At 57.1% G+C, this 26,733-nt stretch overlaps 10 protein-coding genes across 10 annotated transcripts; 5 read left to right on the plus strand and 5 right to left on the minus strand.

Annotated features, from left to right (window-relative positions):
• Positions 1-2: 2 nt before the first annotated feature.
• Positions 3-726, plus strand: UV8b_04666 (uncharacterized protein; the record flags this gene model as incomplete). The annotated part of the gene is made up of 5 exons (XM_043142164.1): positions 3-14; positions 83-91; positions 195-236; positions 354-546; positions 653-726. The coding sequence occupies 5 exons, from the start codon at positions 3-5 to the stop codon at positions 724-726; spliced, it is 330 nt and encodes a 109-aa protein (XP_042998098.1).
• Positions 727-1,471: 745 nt separating this feature from the next.
• UV8b_04667 (uncharacterized protein) lies at positions 1,472-2,416 on the minus strand (the record flags this gene model as incomplete). Its single annotated transcript, XM_043142165.1, has 1 exon — positions 1,472-2,416. One exon carries the CDS (start codon positions 2,414-2,416, stop codon positions 1,472-1,474), a length of 945 nt encoding a protein of 314 aa, XP_042998099.1.
• A 766-nt stretch (positions 2,417-3,182) lies between these two features.
• On the minus strand, positions 3,183-6,932 carry UV8b_04668 (uncharacterized protein; the record flags this gene model as incomplete). Its single annotated transcript, XM_043142166.1, has 2 exons — positions 3,183-3,242; positions 3,309-6,932. The coding sequence occupies 2 exons, from the start codon at positions 6,930-6,932 to the stop codon at positions 3,183-3,185; spliced, it is 3,684 nt and encodes a 1,227-aa protein (XP_042998100.1).
• Positions 6,933-8,285: 1,353 nt separating this feature from the next.
• Positions 8,286-9,763, plus strand: UV8b_04669 (uncharacterized protein; the record flags this gene model as incomplete). The annotated part of the gene is made up of 2 exons (XM_043142167.1): positions 8,286-8,545; positions 8,632-9,763. The coding sequence occupies 2 exons, from the start codon at positions 8,286-8,288 to the stop codon at positions 9,761-9,763; spliced, it is 1,392 nt and encodes a 463-aa protein (XP_042998101.1).
• A 3,010-nt stretch (positions 9,764-12,773) lies between these two features.
• Positions 12,774-14,111, plus strand: UV8b_04670 (uncharacterized protein; the record flags this gene model as incomplete). Its single annotated transcript, XM_043142168.1, has 1 exon — positions 12,774-14,111. One exon carries the CDS (start codon positions 12,774-12,776, stop codon positions 14,109-14,111), a length of 1,338 nt encoding a protein of 445 aa, XP_042998102.1.
• A 388-nt stretch (positions 14,112-14,499) lies between these two features.
• On the minus strand, positions 14,500-16,308 carry UV8b_04671 (uncharacterized protein; the record flags this gene model as incomplete). Its single annotated transcript, XM_043142169.1, has 4 exons — positions 14,500-15,047; positions 15,190-15,899; positions 15,964-15,997; positions 16,098-16,308. 4 exons carry the CDS (start codon positions 16,306-16,308, stop codon positions 14,500-14,502), a joined length of 1,503 nt encoding a protein of 500 aa, XP_042998103.1.
• Positions 16,309-17,920: 1,612 nt separating this feature from the next.
• Positions 17,921-18,358, minus strand: UV8b_04672 (uncharacterized protein; the record flags this gene model as incomplete). The annotated part of the gene is made up of 1 exon (XM_043142170.1): positions 17,921-18,358. One exon carries the CDS (start codon positions 18,356-18,358, stop codon positions 17,921-17,923), a length of 438 nt encoding a protein of 145 aa, XP_042998104.1.
• Positions 18,359-19,943: 1,585 nt separating this feature from the next.
• On the plus strand, positions 19,944-20,259 carry UV8b_04673 (uncharacterized protein; the record flags this gene model as incomplete). The annotated part of the gene is made up of 2 exons (XM_043142171.1): positions 19,944-20,054; positions 20,116-20,259. 2 exons carry the CDS (start codon positions 19,944-19,946, stop codon positions 20,257-20,259), a joined length of 255 nt encoding a protein of 84 aa, XP_042998105.1.
• An 849-nt stretch (positions 20,260-21,108) lies between these two features.
• Positions 21,109-22,419, plus strand: UV8b_04674 (uncharacterized protein; the record flags this gene model as incomplete). Its single annotated transcript, XM_043142172.1, has 3 exons — positions 21,109-21,289; positions 21,401-21,910; positions 22,055-22,419. 3 exons carry the CDS (start codon positions 21,109-21,111, stop codon positions 22,417-22,419), a joined length of 1,056 nt encoding a protein of 351 aa, XP_042998106.1.
• Positions 22,420-22,668: 249 nt separating this feature from the next.
• On the minus strand, positions 22,669-25,137 carry UV8b_04675 (uncharacterized protein; the record flags this gene model as incomplete). Its single annotated transcript, XM_043142173.1, has 1 exon — positions 22,669-25,137. The coding sequence occupies one exon, from the start codon at positions 25,135-25,137 to the stop codon at positions 22,669-22,671; it is 2,469 nt and encodes an 822-aa protein (XP_042998107.1).
• Between the last annotated feature and the right edge of the window lie 1,596 nt (positions 25,138-26,733).

A 26,733-nucleotide genomic window follows, 5' to 3' on the forward strand; every position in this document is an offset into this window, starting at 1 on the left:
GCATGTCGGCCAAAGTAAGTAAACAAACGAATCGTGGGCATCGAGCATCATGTGGCTGCTGACTAATGAAACACGCGCACAGACTAAATCCGTACGTGCAAGTCTGGTCCGGTCCAGGTCCTGCGCTGCTGCATGGTACTCGGGCCAAGGCTGGCTGGCTACTTGATGAGATTCGTAAATGCGTGAATTCGTAGACTCGGGAAGCATACGATGGATCGGTAACTGGCCATGTCTCGGTATGTACGTCCTTGAATGGGATTTACAAGGGGATGCTCGCCTGCCTCTTTGCAAGGAGGGCAGCAGCGAATGAATACAAGCACTGAACTGCTCTTGCCCCTGCTGACGATGACAAGGACAATGTCATCGACAGACACGTGACAGACACAGGACACAGCCAGATATCATCGGGTCATGAAGTCAAGACCGACGAGAACGCCAGGACCGTCGTACAGCCTCGTAAGGCCTCGTACGGCCTCGTACAGGCGCTCATATCCATCAGCGGATATTCGTATTCGAAACCTCCCAGCATAACAGTCACCCAAAGAAGCAAGTACCCTGTATCGCCTCCCACGGCAAAAAAAAAAAAAAAAAAATATTGCGCTACTGTTACATCAAGAGGAAGTGTCTCACGTCTCTCTAACCAACAACTCAGAAGCTCGCTTCGGAACCAGATCCCTCGTGCCGGCCGCCAGCAGCTCGTTCAAACTACTACTGGTCGCCACCTAAAACCGCGGGCGTTGCTCTACCAACAACGAACCGCATCACGCCTCCACCGCATATGGCGGCAACAGCCCCCGTCTAGACTCAACTGTCCAGCACGCAGGGCCGGCAGCATTGTCGGGGCAAACGCAAAAGAACGCTTCCATGGGCCTCGGTGCGTCCCAGAACGGCAAATACGTTCAGGCCCTCCGAGTGAGCGTGGTGCGCGACAGCCCGAGTCTCCCTCAAACGGCACTCGAGTATGCCTGCTTCTCAGGGGGGCAAGATTTTTCGTTTCGTTTCCCCGCGCCAAAGCAAGGTCCTGGTCGCGCCGCTTCTTGTTAGCGCACTGCATATGGCGAGACGCCCTGTCACGCCAAAGCAGGAAGCAAGCATGGTGATGGGCCTCTCCTTGCGCCCCTGTGCGCCTCGGTCTGTATACCCCCAAGTCGGTTAGCAGTCGGCTTCGGGCAGCGCTTGGCGAGTGACAGCGACGGATGAATCAAGAAAAAGAAAAAAAAAAGGCCTTCCTCAGACAGAATTTTTGAGAAGATTTAGTGTAACGCGGTTGTTTCTCGGCATGGCCAGCTAACAGAAGCGAAAAGAAAAGAAAAAAAAAAAATTCCTTTTCTAATCAAATCACAGTGGCGCTTTGATGGCCCCGCGGCGTCATCATGTGAAGGAGTAAAGAGCACAAGCATGAATGTGAGGCAAAGGACAACTTACGCGCGACAACGTTCGACTGGTATGAGCCTCTCCCACCCGAGGGTGCCTACGTCTCAGGCTTAAACTTGCCGCGCTTTTCCCGCATCCCGTCCACTTTTCGCTTATCCTCCTCGAAGCGCCGCAGCAGAGCGGCCTGCTCCCTCTTGCGCTCCTCGCGGAGCTGGAAGCGGTAAAAGTTCCTCAGCTCAGTCTTCTTCTTGGCCGCCCTATCAACCATTCTCTGCTTGGCCTCCTCGGCTTCGTTCCGACTAGCCGGCGCTGCTCTCCCTCCGCGGGTGACTGTCACGAAGCCATCCTCGTCGGGCTCGTTGCGCAGCCTCTTGGCGAGCTCGACGGCCTCCTTCTCCCGGCGGTTGAAGGCGTTGAAAAAGGCGTGGACGGCGCTTTGCGCAGCCGCCTGATCGACCCGGCAAAGCTGCAGATGCGACGAGATCCATCGCGAGCCCAGCTGCGGAACCTCGTCCGCCAGGCCCTCACCCCACACCGGGTACCTGCTGCTTTTCCGAGCCTTTTCAGCGGCTTTGAGTACGAGCTGGACGCTCCTGTCGTCTGCGAGCAAGACGACCGCCGTCCCGCCGCTCCGGCGCAGGCTGCGCGTCCATATCGGCGGCAGCTGCGCCGCCAGCTCGTCCCGCGCTCTCTCCTCCTCGGCCTCCACGTCCATCAGCTTCCGCTTCCTGGCCAAGCCTTGCATCTTTGTCGCCCGAGCGGGATCTGCGGGCAACGCGGCTGCGGGCTCGTCGTCGAAGACGATGGTCTCGAAACGCCCCGCACCCACCAGGTCGGCGAACACGGAGCGGAAATGCGCCTCGGTGCTGTCGGTCGGAATGTTTTTGAGGAACAGGCTGCGAGAGTCGTCTGGGGTGGGAACCTTGGGCGTGTTTCGGCGAATGCGAACTTCGTGGACGATGCTGTGAGGAAAGGAGGGCAGCGGAGGCATTCGAATGGGGAGCAAGGTGAACCCGTCGTGGGACACGTCTGCCGCGGCCATGCTTGATGACGGAGGGCCTGCCCGCCGGGATTCTGTCGCGTTGATCGAGGTTGAAAAATTCCAACAGAAAACGACGATTCGTAAATGCACGCTGGAAGAGGAAAAGAAAAGTTGGCCCCACCCCACCGGCTAAGCGGGACTTGGGGGGCCCACCACGACCTATCAAATCCCTTCCCGTCTGGTGGTTCCCAAAGTGCCAGATAGTTGACCTCCTCCTATACATCCTTTATATCGCATCGAGTATATGAAGCCCAATAAAAGGGCCGGCGTCACATTTTAGTGCAATTGGCACTTCAGCTACCTGGTTAGATACCACCAGACCTGTAACCTAGGTCCTAGGACCCACGCCTGGACAGACTACCTACCAAGTTCATCTTGGCAATTAGAATGGATGCAACAGCGGCTACTACTACAGCCCTGGCCGACCTGACCTGACCTGACCTGACCATTGGACCAAGAGTTATTCCCAAGTCAAGAGGTTGTGGACGTCGCAGCACATCGCTTGCGGTATGGAAACATCACATGCCCATTGTCTAGTTCAACCGAAACCGTGGCAGGCAATGGCGCAACATCTCGCGAAAACATGTTGGCATTTATGCAGGTATATATATATACACATTGCTTCATCAAGCAGCTCCGTCCATCAGCGCGTATTAACTCCCAGTCCTCATTATGTTCATTCATGTATCTGCGTAATCATGTAAGAACCGCACGAATGCAACTACCTCTCCCCCCCCCAGGTCTCCCCTTGCTTCAACGAAACTCCTTATTGCCCCATTAACGCTTGGAAGATTGCCTTGACGAAATCCGATATCGTAGCCACGAGCTGTTTGAAAAAAAAAGTCAGTACTGGTTGGTTGAAGAGATTATCATCGTCACAAAGGGCACTTACAGGAGTAGCATCGCCAATGAGCTCGCTGGTCTGGGATACAAATGTCTCGGTAAGAAGCTGTTCGGCGTGTCCAAGCAGCCCAAAGACACCCTTGATGCTATTGGGCGTGATGAGCGGGGTGACGGTGTTGACGATGCCCTCAATGTCAATCTTCTTTAAAGCGTTGAGAATTGGTCTGACGGCGTCAACAAGACCGGCGAGATCAATCTTGCTGAGCGAGCTGAGAAGCGGCTTGGCTTGCTTGAGAAGGCCACCAATGTCGGCCCCGTCCAGCTCCGAGATGAGAGGCGCGGCTCCATCGACAATCGTCTGGGTTTCGTTGACAAACTTGGGGGTGAGCAGATCTTCGGCGTTGGTCAAGAGACCGAGGAGGCTCTTGATGGCGTCGGGTGTGAGGAGTGGCGCGAGAGCGTCAAAGATGCCCTTGAGATCGACTTGGCCGAGGGCGTCGAGCAGCGGCTTGACCTTGGAGATGAGACCGGGGAGATCGAGGGTGCCAAGGGCGCCAATCAAGGGAACCGCGCCGTCAATCAATGTGTGGGTTTCGTTGACAAACTTGCCAGTCAAGAGAGCTTCGGCGTTGCCCAGCAACCCGACAATGCCTTCCACGCTTTCCTTGGTAAGGAGGGGCTTCACGGCTTCGAGCAAGCCGGCAAGGTCAATCTTGCCTAGAGCGCTGAGAAGTGGTCCGAGCTGCTTGATCAGATTGTCCAGGTCGAGCTTGCCGAGCTCGCCGATCAATGGGCCAGCGCCCTTAATGAGCGACTTGGTCTCATCGACGAACTCGCCAGTAAGGAGGTTCTCCGCGTTGCCTAGCAGGCCAACGATTCCCTTGATGCTGTCTTCCGTTAACAATGGCTGCAGAGCCTTGAGCAGACCGGCAAGATCGATCTTGCTAAGCGTGCTAAGAAGGGGCTCAAGCTGTTTGATCAAATCCTGAAGGTTAAGCTTGCTCAGCTCGGCAATCAATGGCGTAGCACCTTTGATCAGCGTCTGGGTTTCGTCGACAAACTCGCCAGAGAGGAGCTTCTCGGCGTTACCTAGCAACCCGACAATGCCCTTGATGCTGTCTTCTGTCAATAACGGCTGCAGAGCCTTGAGCAGACCAGCAAGATCGATCTTGCTAAGCGTGCTAAGAAGGGGCTCAAGCTGTTTGATCAAATCCTGAAGGTTAAGCTTGCTCAGTTCGGCAATCAATGGCGTAGCACCTTTAATCAGCGTCTGGGTGTCGTCGACAAACTCGCCAGAGAGGAGCTTCTCGGCGTTTCCTAGCAATCCTACAATGCCCTCAACGCTTTCCTTAGTAAGCAACGGCTTGATGGCGTCGACAAGGCCGGGGAGATCAATCTTGCCCAGTGCGCTTAGAAGAGGAGCTAGTTGTTTCAGCAAGTCTTGAAGATCAAGTTGGGCGAGAGCATCTATCAGGGGACCGGCCTTTCCAATGAGGGACTGCGTCTGTTCGACAAAGGACTTGCTAAGAAGCAGCTCCGCATTACCTAGCAATCCGACAATGCCCTCGACGCTTTCTTTGGTAAGCAACGGCTTGATGGCGTCAACAAGGCCGGGGAGATCAATCTTGCCCAGTGCGCTTAGAAGAGGAGCTAGTTGTTTCAGCAAGTCTTGAAGATCAAGTTGGGCGAGAGCATCTATCAGGGGACCGGCCTTTCCAATGAGGGACTGCGTCTGTTCGACAAAGGACTTGCTAAGAAGCAGCTCCGCATTACCTAGCAATCCGACAATGCCCTCGACGCTTTCTTTGGTAAGCAACGGCTTGATGGCGTCAACAAGGCCGGGGAGATCAATCTTGCCCAGTGCGCTAAGCAGAGGAGCTAGTTGCTTCAGCAAGTCTTGAAGATCAAGTTGGGCGAGAGCATCTATCAGGGGACCGGCCTTCCCAATGAGGGATTGCGTCTGTTCGACAAATGTCTTGCTAAGGAGCAGCTCGGCGTTGCCTAAGAGGCCGACTATACCCTGTATACTTTGCTCGCTCAGGAGTGGCTCCAAGGCCTTGAGAAGGCCTGCAAGATCAATCTTGCCCAATTCGTCGATAATGGGACCCAGCTGATCGAGCAGTTTCTGAAGGTTTAGCTTGCCAAGGCTGCCCACCAGGGGACCAGCACTAGAGATTAACGACTGAGTCTCGTTGACAAACTGGGATGTCAGCAGTGATTCAGCGTTGCCAAGCAGACCAACAATCCCCTTGATGCTATCGCTTGATAAGAGGGGTTTGAGGGCTTCAAAGAGGCCGACGAGGTCAAGCTTCGCGACTTCCTTGAGGATGGGTTCGATTTGGCTGACGAGCCCCTTGATGTCGACGTCCTTGAGCACACCGAGCAGCGGCCCAGCACCGGCAACAAGTGATTGCGTGTCAGTGACAAAGTCCTTGGTGAGAAGGGACTCTGCGTTGCCCAGGAGGCCGACGATGCCTTTGATGCTATCTTCTGTCAATAGTGGCTGCACCGACTTGAGCAGGCCGGCAATGTCAATGTCGCCCAGTTGCTTGAGGATAGGCCCGAGCTGGTCAAGCAACTTGGCGAGATCGGCCTTGGACAGGCTTTCAATCAGGGGGCTGGCTCCCTTGAGGATGGTTTGAATCTCCGAGACGGTGTTGTTGCTCAGCAGCGTCACGGCACCGTTGACAATGGAGGGCAAGTTTGCGAGCAGCGGAGCGATGGCGACGGCGATGTCATCCGGGTTGAGGGCGGAAAGATACGGGATGAAGTTGTGGGCGAAATGGAGAAGCTCGGTGATGTCGGTGGTGGTCTGGTTGTTGAGAATTGTACCAGCATTTGTGAGAAGAGACACGATGTTGTGGACGGACTGGGGCGTCAAGAGCGGCTGCAGCTGGTCCAAAAGACCCTTGAGATCAATGCCCTTGACAAGATCAATCAAGGGTGACACCTCGCCGATGAGAGACTGCGTTTCGTTGACAAAGCTGGGCGTGAGCAAGGCGGCTCCGTTGGTCAGCAGGTTGCCAATGTTGTCAATGTTCTTCTGAGTCAAGAGGCCGAGAACGGATTTGACCAAGCTGCTGAGGTCGATTTCGCCAATCTCATCGACCAGCTTCTCCAGCTTGAGCTTGCCTAGCAGCTGAACGAGGGGCAGGGCGCTTTCGAGAAGCTGGTGGACTTGCGAAGGAACAGGGGGCTTGAGGGTGGCGGCCAGGTACACCATTGCATCGTGCACGGCTTGCAGAAATTCCTCGCTCAGGAGACCCTCGATGGCCTTGAGGTAACCAGCGATATCTTTGGCAATGGGGACGAGATCAAGTAAGCCGCCGAGATCGCCGAGCCCGCCGAGACCCAAGGGTAAACCGCTGCCGGACCCAGAGCCACCGGAGCCAGAACCAGAACCGCCCGATCCAGATCCCGAGCCGCCGGACGGCTGAGTGAGGTTGAGTAGGGGGAACAAGGCGCCTCTGGCTTGCAGGGCCTGGTTTTTCTTGAGCAACGTGTTGAGCTCTGCGAGTGCTTCGGTGAGGTCGGATCGTGGGACCAATGCCAGGTTATGTTTTGCCAGGAGCTCATCAAGATGGAGCTCCTGCGGCGTCAAGTTACCCGGTCTGCCATCGGCGATGATGCCGAGTGGCATAAGAGCCGCAACGACAAACGATGGGAATCGCATTGTTGCTCGGTGGCTCTTTGTTGATTTCCACCAGGCGAGTTCAAGCTGGGAGTTGAACTGGATTGAAGGGTCGCTGCTGAGGAAACATGGACATTAAAGAGGAGCGAGACAAGCTGCTGCAGAGTCAGAGAAGAAGGGGGGGGGGGGGGGGGGGGGGGGGGGGAGAGAAGGGTCCTAGGGAATAATAACGACGATGGTGGTGGGAATACTAGGAAAAATAGGATTAATAGGAGAGGGGCGCTAGCACGAAAGCAAAAACCGAAAAAAAAAAATCCATATACGAAAAATAGAAAATAAAAAAAAATAAAACAGGAAAGGAAAAGGAACCATGTCCGGCAGGCGGCGCCAGCATGGGCGATGGATGGAAGCTTGGCCATGTTCTCTCACATGAGCAATAGTGTCTGACCGTCGCCCAGGGATTGAACGAGAAGAAGCCTCGGAGCCTCGCCTGGCTGCCAATCCAAGCCGGCTCGTCTCATGGCAGGTTAGGGCATCCCCAGCTTTCCCCGGCTTTGCTCGTCGCGGTGGCGCTCCGCATCGCATCGTGTTCTGGGTTTGGTACGCAAGTACATGTAACTTGGCTGCGTGATTTGGGTCCAGTCTCCTTTAGCCTATCCGTCTCAACCTGGCGCACGGCCCTGTCCTGCCCGTGGGTGTTTGACCTCATTTTTCGTGCTAAACTCGCAGCAATTGCCCGTTTGGGCTGAAGCTGCCGATCTGGCGTGTGCGTCCGGTCACATCGCACACCCTGTTGCCCGATCGAGTCAAGTCTGGACGGTGGTGAGGACTCTAGAGGAAGAGGCACTGCGGACTATTTCTTCTAGTGCGGAGAAGCTGTGGAACCTCGATCTTGTCAGGGGAAGAAGGAGGGGGGGGGGGGGGGGCCAACAACTGATTCAAACCAACTCCTGGTCCTAGCCTCCTAGCTCCTGGTCGGCCGAGAAACCCAAAAGGGCTTGTGCGCTTTCTTAGCTTTGACGTTTCTTTTCCTGCGTCACCGGAAGCTAGTTGTGAACGGTGTGAACGGAGAAACGGTCATGCAAGCCATGGGTTCTCTTGCTCAACTGACAAGAAATCACACAAGTGGCAGACACATGCATCCCAGGTCCAGGATTCTCCTCCCCATGTCCTTGGCAAGGGCTTGCAGTAGTTAAATGAACTGCTCTCTTATCCCCTTCAGGTAAACCGACCTGAGCTGCCGTCTGATCGCGATCACAGCGTGTCGACAATTTTCTGGGCCCAGTCAGCACGCAACTTATACATTGGCTTGTTGACGGGCCTTTGCTCCTTCCGACAGTCTCTTGCCGTCTGCTTGCTTCCGCTTCCCACTTGCGACAAGTTGATTCAATCAGAATGGCGGCAACGTTCTCACCAGGCGAGTCACAACGCGAGCCTCACGCGCCTACTGATGCCGCGGCAAGTGGTGCTAGAGGGGATGCAGACCATGTTCAAGCCGGATCGCGCAGCAGTGCCTCGTCGGATGACCATGTCGCCGAAAAGGCTGCGCTGTCGCCACTGTCCAAACGTGAGAAAGTACGGCGGCACTGCCATCGCTTCTGGCTGTGGTATCTGATTGCGACAATCGTCCTTCTCGCCATCCTTTTACCCATTCTGTAAGTTGAGACAATCGCGTTGGACGACCATATCCATTCGGTGGCAGAGGGGGAATAGGGACGCTGATGCGAGTTTTGATCGCCAGCTTCAAGGTGATTGTTCCTGCCATTGTGCAGGCAATCATCAACAGTCAGGCCTTGCCGATCCACGGAGGTCTCTTAGACGTTGTCACGTCGGACCTGGTCAAGATGGGCGTCGACACCACTCTCCATGTGCCCTTGCCGGCGCGAACGACAAACTTCAGCATGAGCCTGTTCAGACGAGACACGTCGCCCTACTCGCCCTATGTCACCCTCAACGTTGCCGGCCAGAGAATCAACGGCGATACTAATTTCGATATTCCCGGGCAGCTTTTGACTGTCGAGAACCACACCGAGTTTGTCCACTGGCTTGGAGAAGTCTTTGACCAGGAAGAGGTGGACATCTCTCTACGCGGCGTTCCAACCGTCTACTTGGGTGCGCTGAGATCAGAGCCTACCCTCGACAAAACCACCAAGATGCCTGGCTTGAGAAAGTTTGCTGGCCTGAGCATCCAAAAGCTCCAGCTTATGCTGCCTCCTGACAAGGACGGCAACAACATCAAGGGGACCGTCAACATTCCCAACTGGAGCCTCGTTGTGCTCAACTTTGGCAACATCACCTTCAACATGTTTTCCGGCGCAGTCCAGATCGGTCACCTTACCGTCTACAACAATTTGCTCAACCCCGGCAACAACTCGTTGAGTTTTGATGGCAACCTTGACCTGGCCGCCGTGGTCAAGAACCTGAGGGCGGTCCTGGACAGCCAGTCTGAAGCTCTCAGCCGGGGCCAGATCAACCTCAACGTCACCGGCATCTCGGTCGTCAAGAATGGCAACCAGATTTCTTATATTGCCGAAGTGCTGCGGACGAGATACATGACAGCAACCATGTCCGTCATCTCGCTGGTGGGTGATGTGTTCGCTGGCATCATGGACGGCGGCACCGCGGGCGCCGGGGTCCCGGGCGGCGGCACCGCGGGAATCGTCAACATTCTGGGCGATGTCCTGGGCAACAACACCTTCATCGATCATGTCCTGCAACACTTCAACGCCACGCGCCTCCTCAAAGGAAGCTCAACGGGGGGGTCGCCACTGCTCTCCATGCGGGCCGCCGCTAATCCCAAGGAAGCCTTGATGTGGAAAATGGTGCAGATGGGGCTGAGGAGAAGGCTGAATCTAGCTCGGAGTGGCAATTGACGCTGGCGCAAGGCATGAGGCATGGGAGCGACCATGAAAAGGAGGGATGGGAGGAGGAAGACGGGCGGGGGAGGGGCAGGCGGAGTTCACTGTACATGACTTTGATTGCACATACGAGTTTACGTAATTAGCCATGAATATCACCGGATATCAATTACCAGGCTGTGTGCCACTAGTGCGGACAGGTACGGAGTACATGTAGTCTAGTCGTGTCTGGCTATTTGCCGCGCCGCGCCGCGCCCACCCCCCCTCTCCGCGCTGTGGCAAATCAGCCGTCAAGATGCCACACCCCCCCCACCCCCTCTTCACACCCTCTATGACGCAATCCCTAAGCCGTCATTCTCGATTTCGTTCCCTTACCCCGCGCCACGACCTGCATTGCCGTCACGCATCTTGCGATTGGAGGCGCTTCGGCATGGCATGCTACAACCAACAAGAGTGGAATCATGTCCATTGACTACAGTAGCTGAAAGACCCTTCCTCTCTCATCCCTCAGCTCAACGTCCGCTTTTGTACGGATCATGCCGAACAGGGTTAGCGGTGGAGAAGCCATGACTGCGGGAACGACGACGATCCGCCGCCATCCAACTTCACGAGTGTCGATAGCGCCGCGCCCCTTGTCGTCCATGCCATGTTTCTCTGGTTCTGTTTAATTTCAGGACTTGGTTCCCGTACGGGGGGCCCTTTGGGGCCTCTGGGGCCTCTAGGGCCTCGCCCCGAAAGTCGTGTCCTGCCTTTTGCCAGGATCTGCCGCACGGACACACAGGTCCAAGGGATGGAGGAGGAACAAAGAGTAACGAGCCGAAGAAAAAGAAAGGAACTAGAATCGTTGCCGTGTGGAAATCCCACCTTCGAACTGCCGCTTGATGAAACCTTTCAATACACCTCGAATTCAGGAGTTTACAGCCCTTTGACAAGGTTTGGTGATTGGTCACCAATGGTAGCGGACAACGGACAACGCAAGAGGCACGAACACGAACCTCTGTGCAGAAGCAACGGTGGCGCGCTAAGACAGCGCCAAGGTGGTGTCCACATACCATCTAGTCGCTGCCGGCGTTGGTGGCTGCAGACTTTCTTTCTGCGCTGCAGTCCGTACGCGTGATGCTCTTGGCCTGCCTACGCAACCTCGGCTTTCCACAACATCGTGGAGTTGGCCTTGACTGACATGTCTTTCTTCTTGACCCGACTATCTGACCACCATAATGCTCGCGGTTGGTCAATCCAGCCTTTGCATGGCCGCGCCTCGTCATGGACATTGTTCCGGGTTCTCTTCCTCTGGCCGCTCCTCCAACCTCCGCCCTGGTCTGAGAACGAGATGGGTCGGGCAATCAATCAATCGCCCACTACCGTGGCCAGGATACCTTGTGGGCTCGGATCCGAGGCGATCTTCCTTGGAAACGACACATGAGTGCATCTGAACCGCGTCCTGGGCCCTGGCATGTCTCGAGATCGCACCCGTGACAGAAAAGTAACGGCATCTGTTTTGCAACATACAAGGGGGCACATGTGACTGCAACATACCAGGGGGCTGCTGCAGGTTGACTGACATATTTTCACACTCTCCTTCATGCTTGGTACTCTTGATGCATGCAGCCATTCGAGCCTGACGAGTTCATGCGGCGCGATGTCATCACGATGCGCTAGTGCAGAGCTCTATTCTTGCAGAAACACTCGTCTGAGTCGTTGAAGAGGTCAGTGTGTACGATTCTGAGTGCATTCTCATAACCTTAATGCTGCGCACACCTTGCCCCTGGCAAGGGGTGAGTCAGCTGTCAGTCCACAGCCTGCTGTGTCAGGTCCGCATCCCTGCTCTTGAAAAGATTATCGCATAAAGAGAGGGCTCCTGCATATGAAAGCTGACTACGTGCATGGTATAATATAGACAAAACCATGCAGAGTCTTCTGTACTGCTGTCTACTTTACGTTGCATTCGCTGGGTTTCCGCATTGTTGCTTGACGCGGGCAAATTTTACATCGAGCCATTCATGCAGTTGCTCGCCGAATCCACGTTTCCTCTGGTCCTGGCTGCGACTGAGACAAGAAGACATCACGTTGGCCCGTGGGAGAGTCTACAGGGACATGGCAAATCGAACAGCATGTGGTTGTCATGGTGCGGCCAGGCTTTGGATGCCGATATCTCGACTCGACCAGCTCTCCCTCCGACGCCATGTGAAGTCGAGCAGGGCGCTCTTGGAAAAATGAAGTACAACGATATCCCGCAAACCGGCTAGCTCTGCTGCGGCCGATGGATAAGTTGTGCTTTTGCAGACTTGGACTTTGATTCACCAGGAACCGATCGGCGCCCAGCGATCGGCCACGGCCAGCTCGATGCCGGAGACTGTTTGTTTCACTTCACTCGACAACCGAACTTCGATCCACGGCGTCAGGTTTAGAGGGTATGAACGAACTCGACGGTTGCAACGGTTGCTGCGTGTGCGCTGGGGGGCTGGTTGCACTCGCACTGCGATGCACTCGTGCTCCATACCTGGGTTTCTTTGTCCGATGTCTGATATTCTGGGTTCATGGCATTCGCGTCTGGAATGGAGACTAGGCTTGCATCTGTGGTGGATCTTGAACATACGCGCGCGGGTCTCCAATCTGCGCAGCGACTAGTTCTATTTCCGCTCGCGATTGTGCATTTCTGCTCTTGGCTTCGTTTTTTAAAAGCTTGCGCCCTGCTCTACGCTTATGATGCACCATCATGACTATCCTGCGGCGCTGCGAAAACCAGCCCTAGCAACCGACGTGCGACGACGATGGCCGATGAAAACTCCAACCCTCAGCAGCCCCACCAACTTCCACCTGTGGCGCGATGGCGTCATCACCGAGCCAGAAAAACACATGTCCAAAGTTGAACCTTGACCTCAATTCCAACCAGACGCCTTTTTTTTTTTTGTTGCTTTTTCTTTTACTTTTCTACTTGTTCTTCTTCTTCTTCTTCTTCTTCTTTTTTCTTCTTTCTTCTTTTTTTCCTTTTCTCCTTCTTTCATTTGAGACCCGCCCGCCAGCCATGCAATCCTCCCGCACAGCCAAGTCTGCTGGCGCCTTGCTGCGCACCCGCCGCTTCGCAACGTCGTCGTCGAGCCCGCCGTCTAGGAGCCACCGCGTTGTCGTCGTCGGCGCTGGCACAGCAGGCCTAGCCATCGGCCACCAGCTCCTGCGTCGCGGGGACTTTGCCGCGAGCGACATCGCCCTGGTCGACCCTGCCACGTGGCACCACTACCAGCCCGGGTGGACGCTGGTCGGCGGAGGCCTCAAGAACAAGGAGGACCTGCGGAGGCGGCTCGACGAGCTGGTCGACCCCAAGCTGCGGCTGTACAAGTCGGCCGTCGCCTCGGTCGCGCCAGGCGACAACCTGGTCCGGCTGTCCGACGGGGACGTGCTGAGCTACGAGCATCTCGTGGTTGCGCCGGGGCTGACCGTCGACTACGACAGCGTCGAGGGCCTGCGCGAGGCCTTGCGCTCCGACGGGCCCGTGTCGACAATCTACAGCTACGACAGCTGCGACAAGGCCTTCCGGACGATCGAGGGCCTCGCCGGCGGAACCGCCATCTTCACCCAGCCCGCCGGCGTCATCAAGTGCGCGGGCGCGCCCCAGAAGATCATGTGGCTCGCCCTGCACCGCTGGAAGCAGGCGGGGCTGTACGACGGCTCCGGCTCCGGCTCCGGCCCCGGCCCCGGCTCCGCCATCCGCATCAGCTTCGCCACCGGCCTGCCCGCCATGTTCGCCGTGCCCAAGTACGCCGCCCGTCTGGAGCAGCTGCGCCGGGAGAGGGGCGTCGAGGGCCTGTTCCAGCACGACCTGGTGGCCGTCCGCGGCAACGAGGCGACCTTTGCGCGGCCCAACGGCGACGCCGTCGTCCGCAAGTTCGACCTGCTGCACGTGACGCCCAAGATGGGCGCGCCGGCCTTCATCCGGGAGAGCGGCCTCGCCAACGCCGCCGGCTACGTGGACGTGGACGACGGCACCCTGCGCCACGCCCGCTTCCCCAACGTCTGGTCCGCCGGCGACGCGTCCAGCCTGCCGACGTCCAAGACGGCCGCGGCGGTCACGGCCGAGGCCCCCGTCCTGGTGCGCAACCTGCTGCGCGCCATGGAGGGCAAGGAGCCGGACGCGTCGTACGACGGCTACACGTCGTGCCCGCTGGTGACCGAGTACGGCAAGGTGCTGCTGGCCGAGTTCAAGTACGGCGGAGAGCCAAAGGAGACGTTTGACGACTGGCTGGGCGTCGACCAGGCAGAGCCTCGGCGGGCCTTTTACCACCTCAAGAAGGACTTTTTCCCCTGGGTCTACTACGCTTCCATGGTGAAGGGGACGTGGGGAGGGCCCAGAGGCTGGATCAACTAGGCGAGGTGCCGTCAACATTACAAAAGGGGGAAAAGGGGAAAAAAAAAAAAAAGAATACATGCAGCTGGGCTCTGGTTTCGTTTTTCTGCATCTTTTCTCTCTCATTTACGGGTGGGATGGATATGCCAACGGAAACGAGGCCTGCACTAGACTTGGTAGACTGGCGGCGGCATGTTGGGTAGGTAGGTAAAGAGAGAGAGGCTCACCGCATGCTTGATTGACAGCTCCATCTGCGCACCGAGCCGTCGATTCACGTGAACTTCACTCCGGTCCTCTCCATTCCTGTTTTCCGCTTTTATTTCCCATTCCCGCTTCCGCTCCCGCTTCCGCGCCCAGTCTGCATGTATCCTTTTCCGCTATTCCCTAGACAACCAGCCCCGTCCAACCATCAAAGAACATACCTGTAGCTGGGCCCGTAGTTCTCGACGCCCTCGTCCCCGTGGGAGGCGGGGTCGCCGTACCGCGCATCCAGCTCCCTGTTCTCGCGGGCCAGGCGCGCGCGAAGGGCGACGGCCAGCAGCGCCACCAGCAGCATAAAGGCGGCGCACACGGCGTGGCCCTTGACGTAGTAAGGCCCCTCGTGCTCCGGGTAGACGCGCGTGCCGAGCAGCGGGCCGCACTGCCCGACGAGGTTGAGGATGACGATGCTGGCGCCGCGCCGCTCGTCGCTGCCCTGGTTGTTGAGCACCCAGGGCAGGATGTTGGCGATGGTGGGGAAGACGCCCGCGGCGGCGAGGAAGACGGCGGCGTAGCGGGCGCCCGTGGAGGTGGCGGACGCCAGCACGACGTACCCGGCGCCGCCGACGAGCGCCATGCCGGCCACCATGCGGCCGCGCTGCTGGGTGCGGTCGGCGACGATGGTCGTGGCGATGGTGACGAGGAAGGCCACAAAGTACGGGGGCGCGGAGAGCCCCTGCGCATCGAGACCGGAGAAGCCTGCAGTGGCAGAGGGGTAATGAAAAGCCGAGGGGCCAAGAGAGAGGGAGGGAGAGAGAGAGAGAGAGAGAGAGTCAGCAACAACGGTTCCCTCTTGGGCATTGCGAAGCGGGGAGGGAAGGGGATCGGGGACGGCGCGCACCCATGTCGTGCAGAATGGTGGGCAGAAACACCGGCAGGGACGAGTAGGAGACGTTGCAGGAAAAGTACATGAGGGCGGTCAGCCAGGGCTTGAGGTCGGCGGAGGCGGCGACGGCGTCGCGCCAGTCCAGGCGGCCGACGCGCGTCTCCTTGCCCACCTGGCGGACCTGGCGGGCGCGGGCGGCGCGGCGCTCGCGGGGGGTCAGGAACCAGGCGTCCGGGGCGGCGTCCGGCATGGCCAGGTAGGCCACGACGGCCATGGCCAGCACGGGGGCGCCCTCGACCAGGAACAGCAGGCGCCAGCCGGCGAGGGCGGCGCGGCCCGAGGTGACGGCGTAGGCCAGCGCGCCGGCGAAGCAGGTGGCCAGGGGCGCGGCGGAGAAGAAGACGGCGATGCGGAGGCCCAGCTCGCGCCGGAGGTAGTAGAAGGACAGCAGGTAGACGATTCCGGGGCCGAAGCCGGCCTCGAAGGCGGCCAGGAAGAAGCGGCAGGCCATCAGGGCAGACCACGACTGGGCGGCGGCCTGCGCGGTGGCGGCCACGCCCCAGCCGGCCACGAGGACGGCGATCCAGCGCCGCGCGGGGACCATTTTAAAGAGCACGATGAGCGGCTCGAACAGGATGTAGGCGATGTAGAAGATGGTCAGGAGCCAGTCGTACTGGTCGCCCGACAGGTTGAGCTGGCGCTGCATGCCGGCGATGCGGGCGTTGCTGGAGCGCGGCACGGGTGAGCAAATATGGTTCCGGTCTCGGGGCGCCGGGTTGGGGGGCTTACCCGATGTTTGATCGGTCCAGAAACGACAGCAAGACTGTGTGTGTGTGTGTGTGTGTGCCCAGGGCGAGCAGTCAGCCAGGGGCACGCGGCTCACATTTGGGGAGGGGGGAAGAAAAGGGGGTGGGCACACTCACACAGCACGAACAGCAGCGTCAAGACGTGGCGGTCGAACTTTTTGACGACGCGCCTCTCCACAGCGGCGTCGTCGTCGCCGTCGTTGCCGCCGTTGTTGTCGCCGGTCCGGTCCAGCGCCACGCGGCGGATGTGGCGCCCGTCTGCCGCCGCGGCACCCAAGGGCGTGGGCCTAGCGAGAGCAGCAGCCTCCTCCGCCGTTGCCATTGCCATTGCGCCGACTCGCCGGGTAGGAAGCGATCAATGTCTGGCGGGGGCTCCCGTCGACGCGGACGGCTCGGTCGTCGTGGTGCGCGAGGCGGAGACTATTTGATGTCTGTTTTGGATTTCACGGGCCGTCGTGCTGCTTCCGCCGGGCTGAGCTGGGCTGGGCTGAGCTGGGCTGGGCTGGGCCCTGGAGGCCTGGAGGCGAGAGCAGCCGCTCGGGGGCGGGTATTTATGTATAGGCGCGGCATCACGTGTACAGGGGCCTGGCCGCCGAGCAGGCCGCAGAACCCCCCTCGCTGTTGGTTTCGTGAGGCCGTCAACTCAATTATATAAAAGAACGGATGGATCGGACAATGACAATGCATGGAGGAAGAGGAACCGCGCGGTACAGCGACCGCCAGTTGGGTGTGGGGAAGGTAGGTAGTCACATATGTACATAGCCTGGCTGCTGTACTATGCTTGGATACGCCAGACTGTGTCTGCGTGCACTGTGTACTCTGTACCTGCGCGGAACGGTGGCGTAGCTACTCGCACAGCGCCAGTGCACGTGCCCAAAATGACTCGTGCCAGCCGAGACGGTCTGGTGTGCCAGACTACCGAGGAGTACTCCAGAGTCCCGGCCCAGACTCTCCAGGTACTGCGGAGTACTCCGTACAGGAACCCGAGGAAGCCCGTGGTTTTCGTCGCGCAGCAGAAGCTAGGCCTAGAACGAAAAGGCCACCTTTGTAACGGCTAACTGCGTACCTTATATATTTTATTAGCTGGTACCTACAAAATTTTTAAGGTGTGCATGCAATGCACAGAGGACTTGGAGTTGCACTTAAGTGTGATGGCATATAAAAATATGCGGCTGCATTAGGCTTCATGCACTGCGATGCCACCCCGGGTTTCTAGCATTGATAGGAAGCTGGTATCAATTACTTCACTATAGGGATATTTACCCCCCATTGACGTGCACAGGCATCTTTCTAGAACTCTTGGTACATACATTTCTAGGTGGGGAATCGGGAATCGGGAATCGGGAATCGGGATTCTTTTCTTTATAGTGCCGGCTGCACCAGGCCCATATCCAACACGCTTGCAGTACGAGTACGCTATCGATTGCTTTAAGCGCCTCCTCGGAGCGCATCAATGCTCTGCAACCCACCGGGCTTTGAACTTGCCGTCTTGTTGGCAGTCTTTAGACACGCATACGCATTACGCATTTGATACATACGAGGAAGCTGCAGGCCAGGCGAGGCAACCCTTCCTCCCTCCCGCGCTTATCATCGCTGCGCTACAATGCCATGCCACACAGAGTGCGGCTTTATCGAGCCTCATACACTGCCATGATCGGAGCCTTGGGGCCTTATCGTCCGTCCTCCGGGGCGTGGTCCTTGACCCGCCTCCATGCAGTCTGTCTGCAGTCCGACCCTTGACCATAGCTCGCCTCAGGATACTACGGGAGGCTCGTCCGCTTTGGCCTACCCCCCCCTGACCCGCGCGGCCTAGCTACACCGCGGAAACCGAGCCAAAGTTCCGAACCTTGACTTTTTTTTTTTTTCGCGCCTGCCACCCCCAGCGAAACCCCAGGTTGAGCTTCAGGCTTGCCCGGACGAACGAACTCGCGGGTCAGGATTCAGGAGCCAGGAGCCAGGACCAGGACCTGGGCAAAAGCACCTATCTCGCTAACGAGGCCGAAGCCCCGTTCATCGATCCTGGGACGGACCTCAATGTGGCGCCAGCTCTCTGTCCACAGTGTGCGTAGTGGTGCATAGTGCAGCGCGTCTTGGGCCTCGCGCGCTTCACATGACCGACGGCTGAAAAGGTGCTCAAGGCAGCGGCAGGTGGTGTCGTGCATGAGGCCGGAACGGCCCAACCTTGTGAGCAGAATGCAGGTGGTTGCGGGCAGACGCGATGCGCGACGTCGACAAACGTATTTATTGGCAGAGCACCCCCACGATTCGTCGTCCTGGGCGTTGTCAGCCTCGTGCTCGTCCCTCGGCCAAGCGATGAGCTCTTCTACGCCGTGCCGCCCAATCTCTCCGGTACGGCCCCCGGGACAATCCTGCGCCATCGCCGGTCCCCTTCTCCCGTTGCCTCCTTCGGTCGTCATTCCCGCAACATCAAGCAAAGCTACTAGGTCCTCCTACCGGACCAATGCTTGACCACCCTTCTCTCTCTCAGCCAGGAGCAAGTCTCCAATATCCATGCCACGGCGCAGCAGATGAAGGACAACTTGATAGCCCACCACCTCTCAGCCAGGAGCAAATCTCCAATATCCATGCCACGGCGCAGCAGGTGAAGGACAACTTGACTAACCCACCACCTCCTCCCCCGCTTGTCACTGTGCCCGTGAGCAAGCCGACAAAGGTTCCTCTACCTGGTGCACCGACGGAGCCGGCCACGCCACGGCAACGATAATGGCGTTGCTCATGCCGGAAAAAGCAAACCACGGCGCCGTGCTCTCCTTCCCAGCTGACTGAAAACGCTGTCCATTCATGGACTGTGCGCCGTCGTGTGGAATAACCAAGGCCTCGACCCTAAATCCTGCGTGTTCATCGGCAAACGCCCAGCTGCAGGTCCTGGACCGGCACCTCAAGCTACAGTATAGAGCCGAGTTCTACGCTCCTTTGCATCAGTGTCCGGGTACAAAAATAGCAACGTTCAACGGGAGTGATGTTGCCGGCATGTTCGACTGCTGGGAGGACTGCGCGCTGCCCAGTCTTTTCTAGACTTTGGTGACGTATGTGAGGGAGTCTGTCGCGCCAAAAGCCCCCGTGTACTGGGAGATTGCCATCATCAAAAAGCTCCATCATCCAAACTTGGTTCAGCTTACTGGTCTCAAGAGGTTCACGCTCAAATCGCGACTGTCGAGGGTGTTGACGCGGCGGTGAATACAATTGTGCCAAGGGGGCGAAAGTGCATCACCAGAAGAACGATGCGCCCAGGAGGAATCATTTGCAGTATGTGGTTGTGGGCGCACCGGATACCTTTGTTTTGGTTGAGAAATGCTATGCAAGGGAGACTGCCGGCCAGGGGTTGTAGCAAAGCGACGGTGACGGTTGCGGATTATCCCAAGTGGTTTTTAAACATTTTCCCTCCCGCTTCTCAAAAGGTACTGTTTGAAGTTATCGGCCGTCGAAGCAATTTAGCTGCAATGGATGAAAAAGCCGATTGCCTTGGACCTGAATCCCAGTGTGGCGCCGCCAGTGTTGTGATGGTTCAGCGTCTTGATTGCATCGTCTCGCTCCACCCAATATTTATTTCCGGCATCACTTAAGAGTATTCTTCTCCGAGACCTTTGTCTTCTTTTGCGCTCCAGCAGAACCATCGGGTGGCTACGTATTATAGCCATCGACCCACCGTCCCTCGTGTGTAACCGAGTCGAGTTAAAATGGTGTGAACAAGATGTGCAGTGACGAGAAGCTCATTGGACACTGCAGTAAGCCATTGACGTTTGGATGATTCAATATAAGGCGTTGGCAACGGCATTGAGTTCTGTGCAGCGCACAGGACCCTGCGAGGCATATAACGCGCCGGACAAGACTGCTTGGACGAGAGAGGTTTAGATGGAATATATTCCTGACGCAGCCTGATTCATTACCTAGCACCAAGAGAACAACAACGACTTTCGAGACCAGACCAGCTCAAGATACACCATGAGTGATATTCCGCATCCACGTCATCCCGGCTACGAGACGGGCATCTCGGACGAGGCGGCCATTGAGGAGCGTGACCTCATTGCGCAGGCCGAGGATGAGGAGCGAAGGGTACGTTGCGCTGAGCCCCCCCTGGGACTGGGTTTTACTGCTCAACGACGCTTTTGAACAGCTGCACCCTGATAAATCCACTGGCAGCCAGCCAGCAAACACGGGCTCCGAACACAAGGAGCCAACCCACGTTGAGTCGTCCAAGGAGAAGAAGCACGAGAGTCCTCTGGACAAGGTCAAGCATGTGCTGCACTTGGACAAGTAAGCTGGAGGAGACGTGCGACGCCTCATGGACACGGCGCCTGGGCTTTTGTTGCAAAAGGGGGACATGGGGTTCCACGGCCTCGGGCACGCAAATCAGATTGTTACTGAGTCGGGCTTGTAATTTTGGTGAGCTGCCATTGATGCTGTGCTGGGTATGTAAGAGCGCGCGAGAAATAAACGAGTTTTGGGACATCCGTGTGTGGCGCCTTGCCTCGGTGATGGGGTCATTGACATATCCGGTTGGCACGGAGCAGAGCAGGCCGTAGCACAGTTCGTCAAGGTGAGCCGAGCCGGCTCGTCGAGATTGGGAAGACAGGAGTTGCAAGTGTACAGCGCCGTGTTTCCCGCGATGCTGCACTGCGCAATGCGCACTGTGCACCGTGCAGGCAGCGCGGCGGTTTCTTTCCGGTGGCCGGCGGATGCGTCACCTGATTCTTTATGCCTGAGGCACCAATCTCGCTTGTTTGTGGGTCCGTGGCCTTGCCCTCGGCATCGCGGACTTTGAGCGAATGCATTTCCTCCAGGCTCCGAAGCCTCTAAATCCCGACCCGGCGCCTCCGCAGCTGTCCCAGACCAGGCCTGCCAACCTGGTAGCTACAGTATGGTGTGGATCCATCATCCCGTCCAGTCGAGGATCCCCCGCCCCGCGGGCAGCGCCCGTCTCAAGTCACCCCTCCGAGGTGCGGCGGCATCGACGCATCCAGTTACCACGGCCGACGGACACCTCCTTGCATTTTACCAATGAAGCGAGGAAAAACGAGGAGCCCAAAACTATAAAGGGGCCGAAAGACCCTCCACAGGCTGCACCGAAGCGTCCAAGTTTTCTTCATCCCAACTCTTGCCCATCGCCATGAAGCAGGACAACCTCTCCATCGTGCTCGCCGAGCGTCCAACCGATGGCATTATTCCCGGCCAAACATTCCACCAGAGGAGGACGCCGATTCCCTCCCCGGCCGATCTAAAGGATGGCGATGTCCTCGTTGAGAATCTCTATCTTTCCCTGGACCCTGCCATGCGTGGCTGGCTGAATGGTAAGATGGCGTCCTTTCTGTTCTCTAGCCCTTTTCAGTAACGGACGGGAAAAAAAAAACCCCCCCCCAAAAAAAAAAAAAAGTCAAGTACTGCTTCTCTAACAGCAGCAGATGCGAGATCGTACATCCCCCCCGTCAAGCTGGGTGCCGTCATGCGCGGCGTCTCGGCCGCCCGCGTGCTCGCGTCCAAAAGCAAGCGAGCTTCGCCCGGCGACTTTGTCAGCGCCTCGGCCGGGTGGACCGAGTACGCCATCCTGTCGGAAGACCAGTTCGAGCCGGCGTCCTCGTTCCCCGGCCTGGACCCCCGCCAGCCCCAGGACATCCTCTCGGTGCTGGGCCTCACCGGCGCGACCGCCTGGTGGGGAATGACGCAGGTTGGCGACCCCAAGCCCGGCGACCTGGTGGTCGTGTCCGGGGCGGCCGGCGCGACGGGCAGCGTCGCCGGGCAAATCGCCAAGATCAAGGGCGCCACCGTCGTCGGCATCTGCGGATCCGACACCAAGTGCAGCTGGCTCGTTGACGAGCTGGGCTTTGACGCCGCGCTCAACTACAAGGCTGCCGACTTCAAGGAGCGCTTCAAGCGCGCCACCAGCAACTACATTGACGTGTACTTTGACAACGGTGCGTTGCTTGCTTCCTCGTTTTTTTTTTTCTTTTTTTTTTTTTTTTTTTCCCTCCGTCCTCTTGCTTCCGCCTCCTGGCGCTGCGTAGTGTCTTTGCGCTAACGAAAAGGGGGACGACGACAACGACAACAACAAACAACAGTCGGCGGCGAGGTTCTCGACATGTGTCTTGCTCGCGCCAAGGAACACGCCCGCTTCGTCATGTGCGGCGGCATCAGCCAGTACAACACCAGCAACCCCGTCGGCCCCAAAAACATCTCCAAGGTCATCACCATGAGGATCAAGATGCAGGGCTTCATCGTGTTTGACCACAAGCACCGCATCCCCGAGATGCGCAAGGAGCTGTCGCAGTGGCTGGCCGAGGGCAAGCTGAAGAAGACGGAGACCATTGTCAAGGGCGGCCTGGCGGTTGCCGAGCAGGCGCTGGTTGACTTGTACAACGGGGCGAATCAGGGAAAACTGCTGGTGGAGCTTAAGAGTCCTGATGCGCCTGCGTTGAAGTTATGAGGGCGGGAGGGAGAGAAAAAAGAAAGAGGAAATGTGTACGTGTAAAACTGAATAGACTAACGAAAGTAACGATGGGCATGGATTGGGGACCTGTGATTGCGACATCATGATGCCGCGAGAGATGACTGTCGGACGTTGAGGGCTGGCCATGATCACAGCTCAATGGTTGCATTTCAGAGTCCCACAGTCACCATTCAACTCGTTGCTTTTTCCTTTTCCCTTTAATCCCACAGCAGCGCGAGATTCCTCTTATTCCTTCCCTTCAAGACTGTCGTCATCCCTTCTTCCCAACTGATTCTGCCATAAACTAGCATACTTCCCCCCCATCCTCACCAGCTCCTCGTGCCTCCCCCGCTCAACAACCTTTCCGTCATCCACCACCAGGATCTGATCCGCCCTCACAACCGTAGACAGCCGATGCGCAATCACAAACGTCGTCCGCTTATGGCTCAGTCTACCCAGTGCCTCTTGGATAGCAACCTCTGTCTCGGTGTCCACAGAACTAGTTGCTTCGTCAAAGATCAAGATGGGCGGGTTCTTGAGAAACACCCTGGCTATGGCTAGGCGCTGGACCTCTCCGCCCGACAACTTGACGCCCTGCTCGCCGACTCTGGTGTCATACCCCTCGGTAAAGGTCAGGATCTTGTCGTGGATGGCGGCCCCGCGGCACGCTTCGTATATTTCCTCATCCGAAGCGGATAGCTTGGCGTAGCGGAGGTTTTCGAATATGGACGCGTTGAAGAGCAATGGATCTTGGGAAACTACGCCGATTGCGTCCCTGAGCGAGCCCTGCGTTACATCGCGGATGTCGTGTCCGTCGACGAGGATGCTCCCCTGCGTGACGTCGTAGTAGCGCATCAGGAGCTTGGTCAGTGTGGATTTGCCCGCGCCCGTGGCACCGACAAAGGCGATCGTTTCTCCGGGCTGAGCTACTATGCTGACGTCTTGAATGGCGGTGCGTTTCTGGTCGTAGCTGAAGCCGACGTTGCGGAATTCGACCAGGCCTCGGACCTGGTCGAGATTTGCGGCTCCGTGCTTGTCCTTGATGGTCGGCTCCGTGGACAAAAGGTCCAGCAGCCGCTCGGCGTCGATGAGGTCCTTCATGACGTAGCGGTACTCGTGCGACAGGAACTTGAGCGGCCATACCAGATTCTCCCAGTATTGCAGCAGGAAGACAAAGTCGCCGGGAGACGCGCGGCCGACGTATATCTCGTGCATCACGAGCAGCGCCAAAAGGTAAAAGGTTATGGGCGACAGCGAGTTGAGTATAGCCTCGGTTAGATGGTCTCTAATCTTCCAGCTCCGTTCCGCGGCCAGGTGTTTGTCGACCGCGCCCCCGAACCGGAGCTTTTCGTAGGAGAACATGTTGAAGGCAGAGACTGTCTGCCATCCCTGGACGGCTTGGTGCATGGCTCGGCTCTGCTTTCGTTCGGCCTTGGTCATGAATCGTCTGTTGTCGATGTTCCAGCTTGAAGTGACCACCTCGGTGGCGAGGTAGGAAAGAGAGGCGGCAATCATGCACAGCGCCACTGACGAGTTGAACTTGACATACAGGGTCACGAATGCTAGAAGCATGTCGAGTATGGTGGGCAGCATTTCCAAAATGGCAGTCTGCAGCACATTGGTCAGAGCCTGCCCCTGGTCCACAGCTTTCATGACTTCGGCAGAGTCCCTGTCGGAATGGAATTCCATGGTCAGAGCCATGACGTGGTTGAAGGCCGCGTTGGTCAATTGCCGGTATGAAAATTGCTCAATGGGGATTTTGGCAAGGTCGCGGATCACGGGCAGGACAGATCCGGTGCCTCCGGCCAGAATGCTGAGCAAGAAATAGACTGCCAGGTCCCTGTAAGGAAGCGATCCGGCGATGAGCTTGTCAGCAACCAGGCCCAGCTGATTCGGCACTGCTATCGTCATGACGCGATCAGCAACCAGGGTAAGGATGCACAGGAGAATGCACAGCTGGACTTTGCGATCGTTTTTCGGCACGAGATACGGGGTGAAGAGGCGAAAATTGTGCAAGTAGAGCATCCAGCTACCGCTCTTTCGCAGATTGCCTGTCTGCGAGTCCTCGGCTCCGTCATCTTCTTCATCGCCACCTTCTCCGTCAGAGTCGGTATCTGACTCAAACTGTCCAGCTTGCGCCGTCCCATGATAGCTGGCGTCCGAGGCAGCTTGGCTGGAAGCATCGGTCAGCAGCGGCGTCGACTCGCTATCAATTCCTCTCTTCCTCGACCCTTTGGGCTGCGCAACAATGCTGTCAACAAACAGTGCCGCACTGACCATCCATCGGCCGGCTTGAAGGCAGAATATTTCTCCGTCTCTCAAGATGGTCTGGGAACGCAGGGTCCCCAGAAGGAACTGAACCAGTCCGAATACAAGGGAAATGGTGGACAGGCCCCTGGTGTCAACAACCAGCAGCCACCTTCGGGCCAATATGGAACTCCATGCTAGAGCATAGAAGACAAGAGATATCGCCTGGTCGAGCGTGCCCAAGTCGCGTTCATGTTGGTACTGACGTCGCACGACGATGGTGGCCTCGGCGGCGCAAGTCGCTGCAACAGCTAGGATGGCGACGACGCGCAGTATCGATTTGGCCAAGACACCTTTACCGGGCTCCGCCCGGCCGTAATTGATGATGAAGGAGAAGAAGACGAAGAAAAGCCCAAGAGCCGTGGATGCCGTGTACAGCCTCCTCGAGATGGAGGCAATAGACGTCATGCTGGCAAGCAGGGGGAAGCACAGGCTCCGGTTCCGGCTGCGTTACCAAGAGCACAGCACGACAGCAATCAAAGACATAGCGTGCGACCCGGATGTCCAGAGTCCAGACGTGCCATTTGCGCCGTTTTGTAGTTTATACGGAGTGGCAAGGACAAGGAAAAAATGCGCATCGCATCGTCTCAGTCTGACATTGAACGTTAGTCGCCCGCATGGGATGTGTGTGATGTGTGTGATGTGTGTGATATGGTGAGGTGAGCTGTTGTGTCTGGTTGGATGGGGTCAGGTCTGGTCTGGTCCGATGGGTGCGACGGCTGGCGGCTCTGATGACCAACTGCCAGCTGGGCACTGCACTGACTGCAGTCCGCTGCTCTTGCACTGCAACCGTGTTGGCGCATTAGCCCCGTCCGTTGCCAAGGACTCCCCCGGATGAGTCTTGACAGGTACATACACATACGTACTCCGTATCTTGCTTACCTAGGTACCTAGGTAGGTAGGTACTCTTGCCTGTCTGTTCAGTGACTCATCAGTCATCAGCCATGACCCATCGCCGGGGGCTGACAGGTTGCAACGCCACTCCGACGAGCATTTCCTTGTCTCGGATTCCTGGAGTATCGATTCCGGATGCAAGGAATCAGGATGGACCTCCAGAGCCAACGGAGTAGAGCCAATGCAATGGCTGTTGAGATTTTGACTTCATCTGCTCCCAAGAGCAGCGCGTGCTGCCAGGTGGTGGCGGGCCGTGAAAAGGCTTGTGCCGCTCTGTGCCCAATGTAGTCAATACTACCGAGCTTTTATAGGAGGCACTAGATACTCTGCACCGGCTACTATTAACAGTACGTAGCTTGCAGGCAGTAACTGCAAGCGAGGCGTCTACTAGTGGGAGCCATGGCAGTTTGTAACGCCCCGTTTGTTAGGGACATGGAGTTGGCGCTAGTATCGAGGACTCCGTACATGGCATCAATAGTAAAGCTGCAATCCTAGTCATTATTAACCGAGGGGGTTCGGCTGCTTCATACCATCGGGCTCCCAACAATTTAGGCGCTAACCTGAGTTTGTACGTGCGTAAAATGAATGGTTTATACCAAAAAAGATGCCGGGGAAATTTTCGTCTCCTTTACCCTGTATACAGGCATTTAGGCGGCTCTGGTACCAAAAGATCAATGAACTTCAGCGGATAAACTTGGTTGGCGCAAGCTTGCAGGTACTTCTGACGTGCACGGTCATAAAATTCTTCTAGCTAAGCTATCTGTGGTGCGCAACTCGACATTTGTCCGGGTCACGTGACACCGATTACACTCTGCGCCGGAATTTCGCATGCGCAAAGTTTGCCCAATAAAAAATAAATTGACGGGCACAGACAATAATCAACCAGCATCGGACTAGATCGCTACGATTCGTTCTGTGGTTTCTGCTCATCTCTCTTCTTCTTCTCGTCGTTTTTTTTTTTCTCTGCATTCACCGACGAGAAGCTTATTCAAAACGCTCAAGCCCACTGCATTCTTCGCAATACAGGTCATCATCTTTATCGCCAGCGGACGTCCACCACGCATATCACGTGCAGACCCACATATACGCCCCCCTGCCTCAAAACACCCC

Source organism: Ustilaginoidea virens, chromosome 4 (genome assembly GCF_000687475.1).
Source record: "Ustilaginoidea virens chromosome 4, complete sequence".
Lineage (NCBI taxonomy): Eukaryota > Fungi > Ascomycota > Sordariomycetes > Hypocreales > Clavicipitaceae > Ustilaginoidea > Ustilaginoidea virens.